Here is an 18,264-nt window from a genome sequence, read left to right on the forward strand (position 1 = left end):
AGTGACTTTCAAATCCAAAAACTATCTGACAGCTCCCAGCAGTTCTCGCTCGCCTTCTCCATCTCTCTCTTTTAGTTTTAGAGAAGGCACTGCTGCTACACTAGAAAAAAAGTGGCCTCCCTCCTGCGTGTGTGCTGTGTTCTCATTTTCAGTATGCATGAGGGAGTCATGTGATTACTCCCACTCAATCTCCAATGTAATAAGCAACTGATGTTTTTCAGCTGCACCTGCACTTCCTCAGGTTTCATCAGTGCTTTTACAGTGTAGAGCTACAGTATTTCTGTGTGGAAGACCTGCTGAAGTTGTACATTTACACAGAATAAAGAACAGGGAGTTATGTGCAAATGAGAATCATTAGCGCTGATTAGAGCATTGATCTAATACTGCATGAGAAAGGGTCTGTCTCAACTGATCTCAGATCACATAAGCTTGATTTTATATAAGCAAATGTGTGGGGCCTCCTTCATCAGTAGTCATCCTGAGCAGCTGTTAGCTAAGGTAACAGAACTGGGGAGTTAGCACTGTCCTCAGTAAGTGTGCTGAGCTGTTCAATGACAGTGGTAGCCGTAGTTGAAAAAGCCACACTGACTGGCTCCAAAAGTCTATGCATGGACGATATGTAAGAGCTAACAGTATTGAAAACATGCTAATAATTTATCACAATAATTATATCATTATATTGCCAAACTCTACATGCAATACATCAGTGGTACATTTATTGGGAACAAAATAACAGCACTGTATGTATTTTGCAGTAATGTGATCACAGAGCTAATATCAGCTCCTGGATAAATATTGTTGGGAATGTGTTCATTGATCCAATCCAATGTGGTGAGACTTCCACTTGTAATCAACTGTGTCAAACATGAAAAATGTCCACTTCAGAAAGCCAAAAGGAGCTTTGCATGGATCATAATCATCATGATATGGACTTTAATATAATAGCTTACATCTCAGAAGTGTAGCATTACTTTGCTGTCCTCTAGTGGCCTCTTTTGGTATTTTACTCCCTCTGTAGCGTACCTTTGTGCCCTGCTTTATTACACCTCCTTTATGTAAATCCCATCCATCCATGTTAGATGTTGTGGATTTATCTCATCACGGTTCCCCTCTTCATCCCTCTTTCATATCTCAGTCTTTTTTCATGCTGAATATATATAGAGCAATCATTTATTTCAGTTTTTTCCACCGTATCCTGAATATATAAAGAATTATTCATTCATTCATTATCTGTAACCCCTTTTTCAGTTCAGGGTCGCGGTGAGTCCAGAGCCTACCTGCAATCACTGGGCGCAAGGCAGGAACACACCCTGGAGGGGGCGCCAGTCTTTCACAGGTTGATGTTATTGATGAACTAAGTCTTCTTACTTGTGTCCATTTCTCTCAGCATTTCTAAAAAGAGTAAAAGCACTGGGAGTTTTCTTCTTCTTCTCTCTTGGCAGTTATGCAAGGTGTGAAAATCTTGAGTGTAGGAGGGAGTCTTCAGAAGCCTGCTGTTATTTCAGAACGGGTCTCCGGGCGTGCTGTGTGGTGCGTGACTCAAAAGGCTGCTGATGGCTCCAGAGCTGGCGCTGAGCTCTAAGAAACGTTTGCTGGTCACGTCCTTAGTGTGACGTTTAGCTGAGCTCCAGGAAGGAGAAGTGACTGTAATGGCGCCTCTGTTTACGGCACTCTGGCATCACCATGTGGATGATTATTGTATAGCATCTTTATGTGGAAACATGACGTGGATGGAATCCCAAAGATGAAAATAAGAAAGAATAGTTTGGTTTCTTTAGTTTTCCACTGGAGTTCACTGTAGTCCAAGGGAAGCTTAGACTCCACAGGGTAGCACAGGGTTGATCATGCTTTTAGTTCAGCTAAACCATCAAATTTAAATGAAAACATACCCTAGGTAGGTTAAGATTTAAGCTAGTCAACCAGCTAAACCAGCACGACTAGCTTGAGCACACCCTGGAGGGGTCCTTTGCAGGGCGACACACACTGACACATTCACTCACAGATTCCCACATATGGACACTTACCAATCCACTTACCAACGTGTGTTTTTGAACCATGGGAGGAAACCGAAGCGATCATTCATTCATTGTCTGCAACCGCTCCAGTTCATGGTCACGGTGGGTCCGGGGCCTACCCGGAGTCACTGGGCATAATGTGGGAACTCTCCCAGGAAGGATCACACATTCACACTCACACCTATGGACACTTTAGAGCCGCCAATCCATATACCAATGTGTGTTTTTGGACTGTGGGAGGAAACCCATGTGGACACAGGGAGAACTCCTCACAGACAGCCACTCGGAGCGGGCCTCACCGGTGTGCTTGAATTTGGTAGTCTTTCCGATAGGCTTTACTAATGATTCCTTTCCCTCTCTTCTTCTTCTTCTCTCTCCTTCACCTTCTGCTGTCTCCCTCATCTCTCCCCCCCTCCTGCCCCACTCTCAGGTCGTTCGGAGGTAGGCTATAAACCCTGCCGCCATGAAAAAAGCCCCTCTAAATCCAATGAGGTGATCAGTCCTGAGGTGCTGAAGATGAGGGCTGCACTCTTCTGTATCTTCACTTATCTGGACACCAAAACCCTGTTGAGAGCTGCAGAGGTGTGCAGGGACTGGAAATTTGTGGCTCGACACCCAGCCGTCTGGACCAGGGTTCTTCTGGAGAACGCTCGTATTTCCTCCAAGGTGTCGCTTGCTTTTTAAGAATTACATCACACTGGAATAGCTTTAAATAAAACATTAATGGAGCAATAAGTAATTATCTTATCGCATGATATCTTTCTGACTTGCCTGAAGTGTACTTCATTAATTTCGTACTGGAGCTGCAAGGCTACAGTTGCTAAAAACGTAGTGGACTGTTATATCTCTCTAATAAGCATCATTATACATTCAGGCTTGCTCCGTAATCACGCTAATCCCGGCTTTGTCATTCATCACATTGGCTCACACTCTATAAAAATGAGCAACATTTGATTATTCCCTTTGTTTTGTTTTTCATTTTGTCTTCTGCAGTTTTTGTGCACACTCTCTCAGTGGTGCACACAGACACACTCTCTAATCCTGCAGAACCTCAAACCCAGGCAGAGAGGGAAGAAGGAGACCAAGGAAGAGTATCTGAAAAGCACACGGTATCATTCCTTCTTGATTTTAAAACTTTCTCAAATCTCAAACAATATTTTTGTAGTATTTACTGTGTCCATCTTTTGCTCTTATTTCAACTTCCATTTTCATGATCTACGTATTCCCAAACTCAAAATACAGTTGAGATCTGGGTCCTGGGAACATTAATAGCTTGTTTTATTGCTAAGGGCTTTCCGTGGCTTTGGATTTGCTCTGACAAAGGAAGGAATGGCAGAAAACATTGAGTTTTCCTTTTCTTTTTTTTTCTTTGACATTTTCCTTCTTTTTGCAAGTAGATTATCTCGTATCTAAAAGATTGTCTTAAACCTCTGTGGGCATTTATAGCATGCTGACCCAGTATTTCTGCTTGAAGATGAGAGTACCACTCGGGGCTAAATTAGATTCTGTCACATTAAGACCCAATGGAGAGTTTCAGTTGTGCTCAGCTAAGATGGTTATCATTTCTGTGTGTTTGTTTTTGTTAGTGGGTGTCTAGAAGAGGGTCTGGAGGCCTTACTGAAAGCTACAGGAGGAAACCTGCTGATTCTCAAAGTGTCTCACTGTCCAAACCTGCTGACTGACCGCTCGTTGTGGCTGGCCAGCTGCTACTGCCGAGCCCTACAGGCCGTCACATACCGGTCAGTTAACTAGAGGGACCTATTTGTGCGTTTCTATTTGTAATTTCTTCTAAATGAATAACTAATATCATTAAACACTATATTTTCTGAGATGGATAAGCAGTTGTAGACAATGAATGAATAAAAAATGAACTGTTTTAGAGTGCTGGTTAATGTGTGTATTTGCATATTTCAGGAGTGCCACAGACCCTGTGGGCCAAGAAGTCATCTGGGCATTAGGAGCTGGCTGTAGAGATATCATTTCCCTACAGGTTGCTCCCTTACATCCCTGGTAAGTGATGATTCGCCTGATTTATTTAAAATAAGAGTTTGGCTTTCATTGTGCAATATTTTGAGATATTTTACACATACAGGTCTCCTTCTGTATATGTATATCAACACGTTTTACATGTTGTGATATTTGAGATTCACCCACTGTTTCGCTGTAGACAAGGAGAATGACAGAAGTGTGGAATAATTTAGGCAAACCATAGTCATAATGTGGTGCAGAGCAAAGGGCCAGCGTGATCAGAACATTTACTCTGTAATCATTGTGAAAATAAAGGAAAGAGATATAGAAATACATGGCTTGTGCTTGTAGTCTCTTTAAGCTATAAGGAAACACAAATGCAATAACACAATTGCTGAAGCTTAAATAAGACCAACGGGACCTGTTTGTGTTCATATGTTACATGCTGATTTAATTTCTTCAAAATTAATGTATGTATAACTGTCATATTTAGTTACACACGCAAAGAAATCCACTGGAAGCTAAAGCACTAATTCTCTTGCATTAGATTCCATTAGATCCTATGATATAAATGCTAATATTGCTAGCAGAGGATAACAGAATTGTCCCCCTCATTATTAAACATGGCAGGATCTCTTTATCACCTGAAGTGAAGAGGCTTGTAAAAAACACATATAAAACTGATATTAGAAGCTTATTAGAGGACATCTAAATTGAATACTAAAGATAAGTAAATCCATTATGGGATTCCATCCAGATCATCAAAGTCTCCATTATTCCAGCAGACAGCTTCAAATCACATAAAACGCTGCTTGAAACCTAGTTTGAGGTCATTGTGAATTGTGGAGAGGTTATTAAAAGCTCATCTTATCGTTCATTACAGTCAACAGCCAGCAAGATTCAGTAACAGGTGTCTGCAGACAATTGGTCGATGTTGGCCACACCTTCGAGCTTTGGGAGTGGGCGGGGCTGGATGTGGTATACAAGGATTGGCTTCTTTAGGTGAGTTACACAGAGCATTAAATATTTAGGACAGTTTCAGTGTATTTTATAAAGAGGAAAATGAGGCAGTTTGTTTTTTTATGTAGAAATGTAATCAATATTTATTCATTTTTTAAAAAGGTTTAATATATATATAATGTATAACAACATGAATAAAATTGAACTGTACTGATAAAACAGCAGGGTGACACGGTGGGGCGGCAGGTAGTGTCGCAGTCACACAGCTCCAGGGACCTGGAGGTTGACTGTCTGTGAGGAGTTTGGTGTTCTCCCCATGTCTGTGTGGGTTTCCTCTGGGTCCAAAAACACACATTGGTTTGGCTACTCAAAAGTGTCCGTAGGTGTGAGTGAATGTGTGTGTTACCCTGTGAAGGACTATCGCCCCCTCCAGGGTGTATTCCTGCCTTGCGCCCTGTGATTCCGGGTAGGCTCCGGACCCACGGCGACCCTGAACTGGATAAGCGCTTACAGACAAAGTTTGAATGATAAAACAGTATCTGGGAAGCAGTTTGAGAATATTTAAAGTGGAAGGAACTTCTTGTCAGCTCTCACATTATGTGGAGATGCAGATGTTCAGGAAATATAAAGCTATATAAAGCAAATGACATATGTTTGCACTCACTTTGGGAACATGTTTATGCAGAATGACTTGACTGTGATTCAGTGTTTTGAATGAAGAACAGTCCCCTGAGTCTGAGGTACATCATGGCTCATTTTTTATTTATTTTCTGACGTAATGGTTTTAACCTCTTTCAAAATACCAAGCCTTTTTGCTTTGAGTCAGGAAGATAAATTAAGGTGTCAGCTCCTTACATTTTCTTTCTGAAGTGTTTACTTACTCAAAAAAACTAAATGAATAAAATAATTAAGCTAAAAAAAAAATTAAAGAAAGATGTGAGATTAGAACCAGCTATTAACAATAATTTACATGTACACAATTTGGTCGCAAGCACACAGCTCCAGGGACCTGGAGGTTGTGGGTTTGATTCCCGCTCCGGGTGACTGTCTGTGAGGAGTTGGTGTGTTCTCCCTGTGTCTGCGTGGGTTTCCTCCGGGTGCTCCGGTTTCCTCCCACAGTCCAAAAACACACGTTGGTAGGTGGATTGGTGACTCAAAAGTGTCCATAGGTGTGAGTGTGTGAGTGAATGTGTGTCTGTGTTGCTCTGTGAAGGACTGGTGCCCCCTCCAGGGTGTATTCCTGCCTTGCGCCCAATGATTCCAGCTAGTCTCTGGACCCACCGCGACCCTGAACTGGATAAGCGCTTACAGATAATGAATGATTGTACGCCATTTGACATTGTAAACATGGCTGCCTCCATGGTGCAGACCTGCTATATGGGGCATAAAGTGGCTAATTCAGGGACGAAAAAGCGATTTGATTATCTTTTTAAATGAAAAAAAAAGAAAAATTAATAATCACTTGCAGAAACACTACTTTCTAAGGTTTGTTTGTAAATTACATTGCTTCGTTAAGATCACGTTAATAGAATACTGTTAATGGGAAATTCAGTGGGCTGGTTTAGTGCTGTAACTTGGTGTTCACATTGTTGTTTTGTGTTAGACATGTTTTCTGTGGACAATAGCAAGTTCAGTAATAACAACGTGTGTGTGTGTGTGTGTGTGTGTGTGTGTGTGTGTGTTCTAGCGAGGAACTGTATGCGGCTGCAGGTGCTGGAGCTGGACCATGTCAGTGAAATTAATCAGGAAGTGGCTGCAGAGGTCTGTCGCGAGGGTCTGAAGGGTCTGGAGATGCTGGTCCTCACCTCAACTCCGGTCACTCCTAAAGCCCTACTCCACTTCAACAGTGAGTCTACATGAATCTAGGGCTCCATTTGCAATTAATGTTCATTCTTTCTTTCCTAAAGAATTCCTTATCAAGTAAATACTGCAAATAATAAATATTTAAATATTTAAAATGAAAAGGGAATGTTTTGGCATGAAGTAATTGTTGAGTATTTCTCCCTCTCTCTCTCTCATATTGTAGGCGTGTGCCGTAATCTGAAGTCCATCGTTGTGCAAATAGGTATTGAAGATTATTTTGAAGACCCAAACAGCCCAGAGGCTAGAAAGCTCTTTGATGAGATGGTGAACAAACTCCAGGTAGGGATGAATCTCCGTTCAGGGCTCTACAGCACTGTGCAAAAGTCAGAGACCATCTGGATACGTGTTCGAACATTAGCCATCTAAGGGTTTCTGCTCTTGTGAAGCATTCAGTTACCACAAGCCCTCCAACCATGTGGAGCACAGATTCCAAAACTAAGCATCGTTGATGAGGATCTGTGGCCTGGAGTCAGAACAGCAAGCGTGAAGAAGCTCAGAGTGATCACTCGTCTGTGTGGCCGCCTACAGCCACACTAAAATTATCTCGACAGAGCTGTTCTGAAGCTAGAGGCCATGGGGTTTCCTGTCTCAGAGCCTGGCTGGCTGAGATGAATCAGAGACATTAGGGGAGCCCTTCTGCTTCTACGTCCACGGTTTGTGAGTCGACTGAAAATGACTCATCTTGTTTGCAGGCTCCAGGCTTGAAAGCCCAGGGTGCCGCTGTTGAGGCTAAAGACAGAGAAGACTTTCACAGGAAGTGATGAAGGTGGAAGGTTTCACCCCATAGCTGCAGTTTAGATTCACTTTAAAGTGTCTAAAGTTTGAGACCTTTGACGTTCCAGGCCATCCGTCATACAGATTTGATGCTTTGGTTATTAAAAAAAAGCCATCTGACCCGCAGCTAATAACTATAATTTGGGCTTTTTACTTATTTGAAGAACAGAATCATCAAACCCAGGGCGGCATGGTGGCGCAGCAGGTAGTGTCTCAGTCACACAGCTCCAGGGGCCTGGAGGTTGTGGGTTCGATTCCCGCTCCGGGTGACTGTCTGTGAGGAGTTGGTGTGTTCTCCCTGTGTCCGTGTGGGTTTCCTCCGGGTGCTCTGGTTTCCTCCCACAGTCCAAAAACACACGTTGGTAGGTGGATTGGCCTAGTGACTGTGTGTGTGTCTGTGTTGCCCTGTGAAGGACTGGCACCCCCTCCAGGGTGTATTCCTGCCTTGCGCCCAATGATTCCAGGTAGGCTCTGGACCCACTGTGACCCTGAACTGGATAAGCGGTTACAGATAATGAATGAATCATCAAACCCAAACTAGATTAATGCTTCCCATAGCAGTCACTTAATGATTGTTTATACATGATTGAATAAAGCAAAGGTCATTTAAGACTGCTCTGTATTCTTCCTTTAAATAAATTATGAATGAGACATTTTCTGTCCTCTGTGAGACGTTTACGCAACTTAACCTAAGTTTACAGAGCAAGAATATTACAGCTGTCTTTAAGACCACAGATGTCTTCTGGAATTGGCACCAGTATATAACATAATTGTTGTGCTGGTATGAGTGGATCAGCCACAGCAGGGATTTTGGAGTGTTTAAAAGGCCTCAGTGTCACTGCTGGATTGAGAATAGTCCACTAACCAAAACATACCTGCTCTCTGGTGCTCCTATGGGGGTCCTGGCCATTGAAGAGCAGAAGGAAACATGAGGACTACAGTCTGTAATTGTAGAACTACAAAGTGCTCCTGTATGGGCAGTGGAGCTGATGAAATAGACAATGATTATAGATATGTGGTAGTTGTTCCACTAGTGTACCTTAAATATTTTTTGCTTGTTCTTTTAATGACATACACAAGAGTAACTCCTACATTTTCCCACTCCTTTGCATTCAGGCATTGAAGAAGAGGCCAGGATTTTCCAAAATCCTCCATGTGAAGGCTGACGGGTTGTGCTAACCCCATGGAACCCTACGCTGGGTTAAGGAATCCTCCAACCTGAACAAGTCATTCCTCTTCTCTAAGAAAAAAGGCTGAAATCCATCTTCAATCTCAGCTATCATGTCACTGACGAACAGGAAACTCCATAGTACAGTATATTGAGGTGAAGACACAGTCTTGAAACCTGCAACATTGGCTTTGATGGTTTGGATTCGATGGACAGTCTACAGAGGGACATTGTGATCAGTCTCTTTGGCCTCTTCCAGCAACAAGAGCCAAAAAAAGATTAGGCGTTTCAATAAATAAGATATATTCTCTGACTCTGCTGGACACAACGGTGTTCCCCGATGTCAGAGATCATATCTTGGTCTTCATAGCACACAGCTGCAACCTGGAGTGGCCTCTTCTTCCAGCCAAGGACAAGGAAGGTTTCAAAAGCTCCCGAACCATGGAACTCAAGCAGCACATGTTTGGAATACAGTTACAGGGGAGGGAACAGACTGAGAATGTGTGTTTGAGAGTGTGTGTATGAGCAGTGGTCAGCCTGTTTGTTGATATTAAGCAAGAGAGAAACAAGAACTGGAATTAGCACCTGAGTTAGCATCGTAACGTCCGTATTTCTGGAGAACACTCCAAAAGATTAACAACACCAGCTTCACTCTTCGCTATTTAAATTGTATCTAAGTCCCTTCTGTTAGGAAACAGTTTCTCATTAGAATCTACTGCTCTAGCAGTGTCCAAACAAAGGAAGCACCAGGGTGTAGAAAAAAAAGGACGCCAGTGAACGCCTTCTGCTCTCAGCAGAATTGGCAGCTAGTGTCCATTTTACAGTAATATCCTTTCACATCACACCATGTATTTCAGAGTTATTTATCTCATGTGCACCCAGTTTAAACCACGTTGCATGTGTCTATGTGGTGCCATATTATTTGAAAATGTGTTCTTTACAGGGTTTTTTGGGACAAATCTGATTTTGAAACTGTGGTGCCATCTGTGTCCTTAAAGAACATTAAGGGTTTGTTTTATTAAGTTAATTTACAGCTGCCATGACAACGATAACATTACGATTTGGTTGGTATGGTGCTTTCATTCCATTACAGCAAGTGTTAGTAACTTAGTTCTCATGTTTAATCCGGAAAAAAGCCTTTTATTCATCAGTGAATTTATGGTTTTCTTCTTCCATGCAGCTCAGGTCGGGTGCTAGTAAAGCTACTGAGCCGGTCTGGAGAGATGAACATTGCAGCTTCTGCACTGAACCCCAGGGGACATCACTGTGGTGGAACACCTTTAAAATATGGTGTCCGTCCTAGTGGATGTCCTCAAATGCTGTCCCATTTTTCATGCTCTGCTTCCGCTGGTTGGTTACATCTGACATTTTCATTCCAATTCAATCTGAATGACTCCATGTATGTGATGGAAGAAGGCTGGATCTACATGAGCAGGCAAGATTCTGAGGGACTTCCCCATAACACTTCTTCACGTTTCTCGAGTCACGTTTGTAAGAGAGTGATTGAGTCGAGTTTGATGAGGTCTGCTAAAGCTAAACTTTTGCCAAGACTCAATAACATCTCGAGATGTTACAGTATGCCATAGCTCTGATGCTCCTTCAGAAACTTGCAAATGCAATAATTACGATGCAGGCAATTGTTTCTGCCACTTTTCTGCACTCTTTGGTACTGTACCGGTTACCCATCAGGCATTGGTGTTCCCCTTGGGCCAGCCTTTGAGCTCCTACCTTGTCCACTCCAAGTGCTTTAGTCCAGGGGGATCACTCTCATGGTGCAATGCTGTACTTCCTGTCTTAAAACCTCCTCACAGGGCTTGAGCGGACCGTATCGTTCTCGAGCGACCAGGCACAGTCGCTGTACCCGTTCCGCAGTTCGCCCGGAGAGCCGAATGATCTGTGTAGAACCGTTCTGGTGACGTTGTTGCTCGGTGGAAGAAGTAGAAGAGACTGTTGTGAGATGTTGTTGATCATTCAACATTCCTTTCATTCTAATGGGGACTGGGGTCCAAATACGACGGTTCCAACACCGGAACCGTACTGCACTCCTTCAGCAAACCCACTCCTTTACATTTTGAGTTCCCGACAATCTGTCTCCTGAAGACTTTAAAAAGCTGTATATATGTTGTTTATGCAGATCATAGGAATCGTGTTAATATTCTAAGGTGGAAGTGAAGATTTAAAAAAAAAAGGTCTGCAGCATCATCAAGGTCCACCGAGGTCCTCTAAATAGATTTCGTTTTTTCCGTTTACTTTCCAAAGTTTCTTCTGTGGTGCCCAAGTTCAACCACACGGAACACGTCTTTCAAAGAGTAGTGCTGAATTTGCAGTATGTTGTGTATCATAGATGCTTTATATATTGAATGTGTATCAGAGTCCTATAGAGATGGAAATTATTTAAAAAAAAAATAATGAGAGCATAAATTTATTTGAGCTATTTATTTCTATAACAAATGTCTATAATGATGGCATGTTTGTGTTCAAGCATAATACATCATGTTGCCTTTATAACTGTTTGAATATAGTTGCTAGAGTATTAGATGTTAAGAGCTTTACTGCTTGCTATGTTTCATTTTCAGACTGAGCAATCTTTGCACCATAATATTGAAAAAAAAAAAACAACAAAAAAAAGGGAAAATGCTAATGTTTAGTATTAAGGTGTTCTTCGATGTCACTTTGTTTAATGTTGAGCTTTTTGCAGTATTTGGCATATGATGCACTTTTTAATCCAAGCTCATTCCGAGTTCAGTGATTGCTAGTTCTGTAAAGTTATGTAACAAACCCATTCTCTCTTCAGAAACAGCCATGCAGTCTTTCCATTTCATTGTATTTCTCTCTCGTGCCAAAAAAACAAAACCCACACCCACACTCTCAGTTTTCTGTGGTAGGACGGACTAGATTTACCATGACACAAGGTTCTTATCCCACGCTCCACCAGGACAAACGGGCCCAGTTTACCAAGCTGAGCTTAAGAGTGCAATACGTTGGTAATCTAGGTCCTGAATGCTGAATAACTACTGTTACTAATTCATGATTGTAGTACTCATTTTAAACCATGGTATACGATTGCACAATGTTAATGACACTCCAGTCTGCAGAAACGCCACTAGTGACACAAGAGGACTTCAGGAAGTTCTCTAGAATGGGTTTGTTAACCAGTTTGCCTTGGTTTTGTTTAATGACTGATTCTGTTTAAGGTGGAATCCTCAGTTCAGAGAATGGGCCTCTGTTTCAGGTCTTAGATTCATCTGCACATTCAGTAAGAAACACTGAAAAATCAAACTGATGAATCAATTATAAATCTAAGACTTGATCTTCAGCTGGAGACCCGTTTCCTTGTTCCAGATTAAGCTTAATCTTCACGTCACTGGTAAATTACCACCGGTGTAACCTTTGAATGTTGGACTAGGTTTAATCTGTGTCCTGGAATAGGTCAGAGACTGCCCTGCCTTTCTTTAATTTCTAGTCACTCGGCCGTTCCAAGAGTTCAGAGACTTTCCCAAACTTTCATTTTCCCGTTTTTTTTAAATATTGATTGCACTTTTTAATGCAAAAGTAAAGACTCATCCATCCATATATCAACACAGTTGCTTCTTAACCATTCCACATCCTTATCTTCTCACAGTGGAAGGATGGACACAAACATGGTGGAAATGAATCATATTCACTGGCCGTTTAGACTAGAAATTCAACAAATGAAGGGTGTTCTCCTACTGTTGCAGTCTGTGGAACGTCTCCTCATTGTTTCTGCGCGGTAGAAATATCAGAGATGGCTTCTATTCAATCTTTCTGTGACATTTTGCTTGGACAGAATCAGTGGTAAATGTGGGCAGAACTCCTTAACTGCTGCAAGCATATCAGTGTTTTTTTTATTATTATTTATTAATTTTTATTTTATTTTTTAATTTTAAAGTTGTGAAGCAAGGTCATACTAAGAACAACACGTTTTATAGTGGTGTTAGCTGTCTATTAAAGTGCCAGGTGTCGTGACCTTACCCGTGTGGCTGTTCTGTAATGATCTGTATCCATTACGCCAAGCAATCAGAGCTATTATTAATATGTCAAAAAGATTTAATTCATACAGAGCTGATATGAATATAGTTTTTATTTATGATCAATGCAAATGAGATGTGTAAGTGGAACAGTAAATGCTACATTATATTTATGATGAAAATGTGTGTGAGAGAGAAACCTTGCTCATATATACACAATGGGGGCGAGAAAAAAGAAAAAAAAACTGGAAATGCACATCCCTGGACTGCTACATGACTATTTATACTGTACATACATGTCAGTATCTAGACTGAGAGTTGGCTTTTATGATCTTTCCATGCCATTTGTTTTTATGGTTCGTCTACTTAAGAATCTGTACTGCGCTTTCGAAGATGCCTCTGATCGACCGCTTTGTTTTCCTCTGACCAGCTTTGTGCCAAGGTTTTTCAGTTTTCATAATGTACTTATTTTTTAGCAGACCATACCTCTTTTGCACATGCTCCTACGTGTGAATGATTGTACTTTTTTGACTCATCTCGTCTGTATTGTACACATGCATTACCTCAGAGTGTTGGCTACTGTAGAGAGAACGAGAGAGAGACTACACGGTGGCTCATTTTCTACAGACTGTCACAAGAACAAAGCCGTGTCATTTCATAGACCCTGTACAGATCACCCTCATCCTCCAAAAAAAAAGCAGTTTTCTCTGAGAAAAGAAAAAGAAAATGTAGAGAAAACACCGCTCATCTCCTGAGTTCTGGACCCTCCGGACATTGCCTGGCCTACTTTCCTGATGCTGACTGCATCATGTGCTACAGTTAGCTTTAGCTTGCTCCGTCTATTTTTCTCCTCTACAAGCCTCTATCACCGTTTGCATTGCGTGGAAACAACAACTAAAATACGAGTGTGACCCGAAACGTTTACATTCCGAGTTTCATGCAGTTTTCTTCTGGGCATAGCCTATGAAACACAATTAAAAACATTCATGAAACATGTATTTTTTGTCTGTCTGCTTTCTTCTTTGAAACAAGTCTTGAAGTGATCCAGTTCAGTGTTTGTTCATTTAGTTCCTGCCCTGGGTTTTTATTTTACTTTATTTTCTAGGTTGTGAAATCAGCTCTAATTAAATAGTACACACTTTTCTGACTTTACTTTGATATCTGTCCTAATTATCTGTGGTGAGGCGTGTGATTCTTGCTCCCAAGGCTGGAAGAGTATCGAGTCATTAGCAATTTTACAAACATTCATTCCTTTCTTTAGCACATTAATTGAGCCAATAGGTCTAGTTTTATAAATACGGCGCTTGAACTCTGTTGTCAGCCATGCCTAAGATAAGCTAGTTTAGGGTAAACAGATCTGAGATGGTGAAAAAGAGGTTGGGGGGGGGTGTACGACTACTGACGTGCAGACTGACCAATTAAATGTTTACAGAGAAGGTTATCGACCAATAACGGTAGCTCTACAGTCAGACCGTCCAATCAGAAGATTTTAGGCTACTTCACCACGTCCCCGTCTCACTCAAGCGAACCAATCGGAGTAGGAGAGGGCGGGACTAGTTTATGAACGAAGCTTCTCGAAGTTCTATGTAAGCTCTAGAAAAACAAAATCCCGGACGTTTGTGAAATTCCGCCCTAAAAAAAGAGGACATGTCCGGGTAAAAGAGGACGTCTGGTCACCCCAAGCTAGCTATTTTTGTGTGTACTCTTTTTTTCGTATCTAATCTGAGAACAAAGCAGGATAAATGTGAACCAAGTAAAGGCTTTCGTTTCATTTTCATATAAAAAAAGAAAGAAAAAGCAGCAGTAGCTTAGATGCCCTGAATTTCAGCCAAATGTCTTGTATAATACGCTGCCTTTCATGCAAACTTAAAACGTATCAGGAAATAACCTGCAGGTGTGTAGAATCACCTCCACCTCATCATCATTATGAGCTCTGTACCTTTGGCGCCCCCATGTGGCGGCTCCCGGTATCTACACCGTGCTGCTTCCACCACAGTAAACAAGCCATATGTAATACTCTGTGCACGATGTGGAAGCCAGTTTCCGCAACAAGGACTCACATAAACTGTCACAAATTATCAGAAATGTTCTCATTAATTTTATAATTAATATTTAAATCGTCATAACAATGAGATACTAAGTCTTGACTATGAGACACTTATAATTATGAGATACGTTCTCTTTATTATGACATCCTTTGTGAAATGTTATGTTTGGTTTGTAAAATGGTGGACAGAGGTTTCTCAAAGTATTGTGTCTCAAACAAAAGGTACTGAAACGTATAAATTCAGTGTGAATGTGCGTCGATAAAGTGTTTTAGACTGATGAGGGGGCTATATAAACTAGTGTTGATTTTCATTACATAAATAAATAAATAAATAAATAAATAAATAAATACAATTTTTAAAATGAACATAACAAAATTACAAAATGGCGGTTACTGAGCTTACATTCCAGATATGGAAACACATACTAAATGGTGAAGTTCTCTGTGTCCTGACATGTTTTACTCCTCCTCAGATACAAACGGTCACTCTTTTCCTTTGTTGCACATCTACGTGTTTCCACAAGGGGGCAGTAATGCTTTACTAATCATTACACCACGTCCGTTTCATTTATTATTCAATGATTCTCTGAATGGTGGGTGGGGGGTGGAATATTCTTTTTGTGCGAAACGTAAACCTTCATTTCCAGTCATGAACAGAGTAGAATGGAATTCTTCATACAGTTTATTCACTGTTGATTTTTCATGATTTCTGCGAATGGATTGGTCCCTAAATGATGACGTTTACCTGAATTAGATTTCATTTGCAGCAGTGAACCGGAGGTCAAGATGTCTTCAGCACAGTAATAAAAGTTGTATTAATTATCCAACAGCACCAGCGAACCTACACGTCTTTTGAGTTTTTAAATAGAAGTATTTGAAAGAAAAAAAAACAGTGATAACTCCTATTGAAAAGTTTCCTTATGGGACTACTTTGCCATATTGCACTCCACATGTATCAATCCGCTGTGAATGGAATTAGCGGAAAAACGAATACAGCTGTAAAACTATCCTAAGCCCTGTCTCAGGCGTTTGTTCATTTTGTGTCATTTCTTTCAGTGATGGCGCTGTGATAGACATTGTACACTGGCTCACCACACACTCCTGCATTTTATTTAACACTTTACAATGACTTTTAAATTCTTATTAATGATAAATCAGTGGAGTTCGAGTTTGATTTTAATGACAGTAAACGAACATAGAAATGTTGTGTTATTTGATCTTGTTGGTTTCTTTGTCGTTAGTGGAAGAGGGTGGGGGGTGTTTAGTAGGTGTGTTATCTGATAAGACTTATCACTTAACTGCCACTGCCAGGTGCTTTGGTGTATGTGTGTGTCTGTGTGTGCATGGACGAAGATAGTGGGTCAGTGGGCCACACGAGGGCCAGTGTAAACAAACCCAAGCCTGATCTGTGGAAGCTCATTACTTAGACTTACCTGTGGCTAATCGGGATCTCATAGTCCACTGAGTAAAGCTGGCTTGTCTGAAGTTAACTCGGCCTATTACATTTGAGCCTGGGCTACACCGCTGAGCAAAAGACAGTCGAGCACTAGTCTACGTGGCCATTAATTAGTAGTAATTTGTTTTGTATTGTCAGCAGGGCATAATGGTTTTGTAGAACGTTTCATTAAAGTCTGTTAAGGATAATTTTAGTCCTGTCAGGGTTTAATTTGTCCACTCTAACAGGCTCTCCTCGACCTCCTGATCTCAAAGTCAAGAATGAGTCACAAACATTCGCACAAGCCACTACCCACACACACCTCAGCTGCCTTGAGATAAGGACTTACGTATTTATTCATTTTAAACATGAAAGCTGAAAAGTATGGGCGTTGTTTTAAAGGCAAAGTGAGAACACAGAATACTGAGCTGTTGTTTAGATGTGACATTTGATGTGATATTTAACAGGCTTTTGTTCAATCTTCTCTTAAACTCTGTGATATTATGAGTTCAGTGGTCAAGGACACGCGAGGCAGAGATAAGGGAATTCTGTTTTATTGAACAATTCTCAGAACCAAGCTGAACATCACCCCCACCCTGCAATGACCAAACAGGACAAACCAAAAGGACCATGGGGACCGTCATCCCTACCCACAAAACCAACACTAATAACAACAACTAAACGTCGTACGCTGTGCAACAGGATACAACCCTCCTCTGGAGTGATGGAGGGCCATCTAAGGTCTTTGGCTTTTGCATCGTTTCCAACACTAGTATCTGACAGATGTAAGTTTCTCAGGGCAGAATGGAGCCTAGCCAGAAGAGTAGGAGCTGTTAAAAGATGGACAGAAGATGAGCAGATGTTTACAAAGGCCTGACCATATAGAGTGGCATTGAGTCAGTGTTTGTGCCTCAGGGTTATCAGTATACAGCTGGTTTACTAATTGTCAGTGCTGGGGCAGAATACTCCACACTGCAGATTATGTTCCATGTTGCTGGAATAAGTCCACGGTGTATTAATAACACTCTGGTATGAAAGGGAATGGTAATGTGAGTGGGATCCTGCTGGCGAATGCTGGAAAGGCTGTGTGGTGACTCAGTGTAAGTTGATTACAAGTGCTGTGATTGTAACATGAAATTTACTGATGAAAATCGGTTAGGAATTGCAACACTTCGTCTGCTCGAATGGGCTACAACTGAGCATCTGTATCTGAGGCTACTACCTAGAGGTCAGCCGTCACCTGTAGTCTTTAATGTTTCATTCTGAGGCCTACATGTGCCCACATTCTTGTCGAAACAATATGTTTTAGCAGTTCTATGTTTCTGCCCCTAGCGTTTAAATATATAATATCTAATCTAATATCATACATTTGTCTAAAATGATATTATGCTCCAGGCGGCACAGTGATGCAGCAGGTGGCGTCACAGTCACACAGCTCCCGGGACCTGGAGGTTGTGGGTTCGATTCCTGCTCCAGGTGACTGTGAGGAGTTAGTGTGTTCTCCCTGTGTCCGCGTGGGTTTCCTCCGGGTGACTGTCTGTGAGGAGTTAGTGTGTTCTCTCCGTGTGTCCGCGTGGGTTTCCTCTGGGTGACTGTCTGTGAGGAGTTAGTGTGTTCTCCCTGTGTCCGCGTGGGTTTCCTCCGGGTGACTGTCTGTGAGGAGTTAGTGTGTTCTCTCCGTGTGTCCGCGTGGGTTTCCTCCGGGTGACTGTCTGTGAGGAGTTAGTGTGTTCTCTCCGTGTGTCCGCGTGGGTTTCCTCTGGGTGACTGTCTGTGAGGAGTTAGTGTGTTCTCCCTGTGTCCGCGTGGGTTTCCTCCGGGTGACTGTCTGTGAGGAGTTAGTGTGTTCTCTCCGTGTGTCCGCGTGGGTTTCCTCCGGGTGACTGTCTGTGAGGAGTTAGTGTGTTCTCTCCGTGTGTCCGCGTGGGTTTCTTCCGGGTGACTGTCTGTGAGGAGTTAGTGTGTTCTCCCTGTGTCCGCGTGGGTTTCTTCCGGGTGACTGTCTGTGAGGAGTTAGTGTCTTCTCCCTGTGTCTGCGTGGGTTT

The 18,264-nt window shown here is 41.8% G+C and overlaps 1 protein-coding gene across 3 annotated transcripts in view; it reads left to right on the forward strand.

Moving 5' to 3' along the window:
- The window catches only part of fbxo41 (F-box protein 41), a 59,690-nt gene extending 45,984 nt beyond the window's left edge, over positions 1-13,706 (forward strand). For all 3 annotated transcript variants that reach the window (XM_066661541.1, XM_066661543.1, XM_066661544.1), the window contains 8 exons: positions 2,446-2,681; positions 3,009-3,124; positions 3,602-3,754; positions 3,930-4,025; positions 4,867-4,985; positions 6,631-6,789; positions 6,970-7,085; positions 8,697-13,706. In XM_066661541.1, the coding sequence (XP_066517638.1) occupies positions 2,446-2,681; positions 3,009-3,124; positions 3,602-3,754; positions 3,930-4,025; positions 4,867-4,985; positions 6,631-6,789; positions 6,970-7,085; positions 8,697-8,759 (1,058 nt within the window). In that variant the 3' untranslated portion in view covers positions 8,760-13,706. The remainder of the gene's footprint in view (positions 1-2,445; positions 2,682-3,008; positions 3,125-3,601; positions 3,755-3,929; positions 4,026-4,866; positions 4,986-6,630; positions 6,790-6,969; positions 7,086-8,696) is intronic.
- Positions 13,707-18,264: the final 4,558 nt, after the last annotated feature.

This window comes from Hoplias malabaricus, chromosome 2, assembly GCF_029633855.1.
Source record: "Hoplias malabaricus isolate fHopMal1 chromosome 2, fHopMal1.hap1, whole genome shotgun sequence".
Taxonomy (NCBI): Eukaryota; Metazoa; Chordata; class Actinopteri; order Characiformes; family Erythrinidae; genus Hoplias; species Hoplias malabaricus.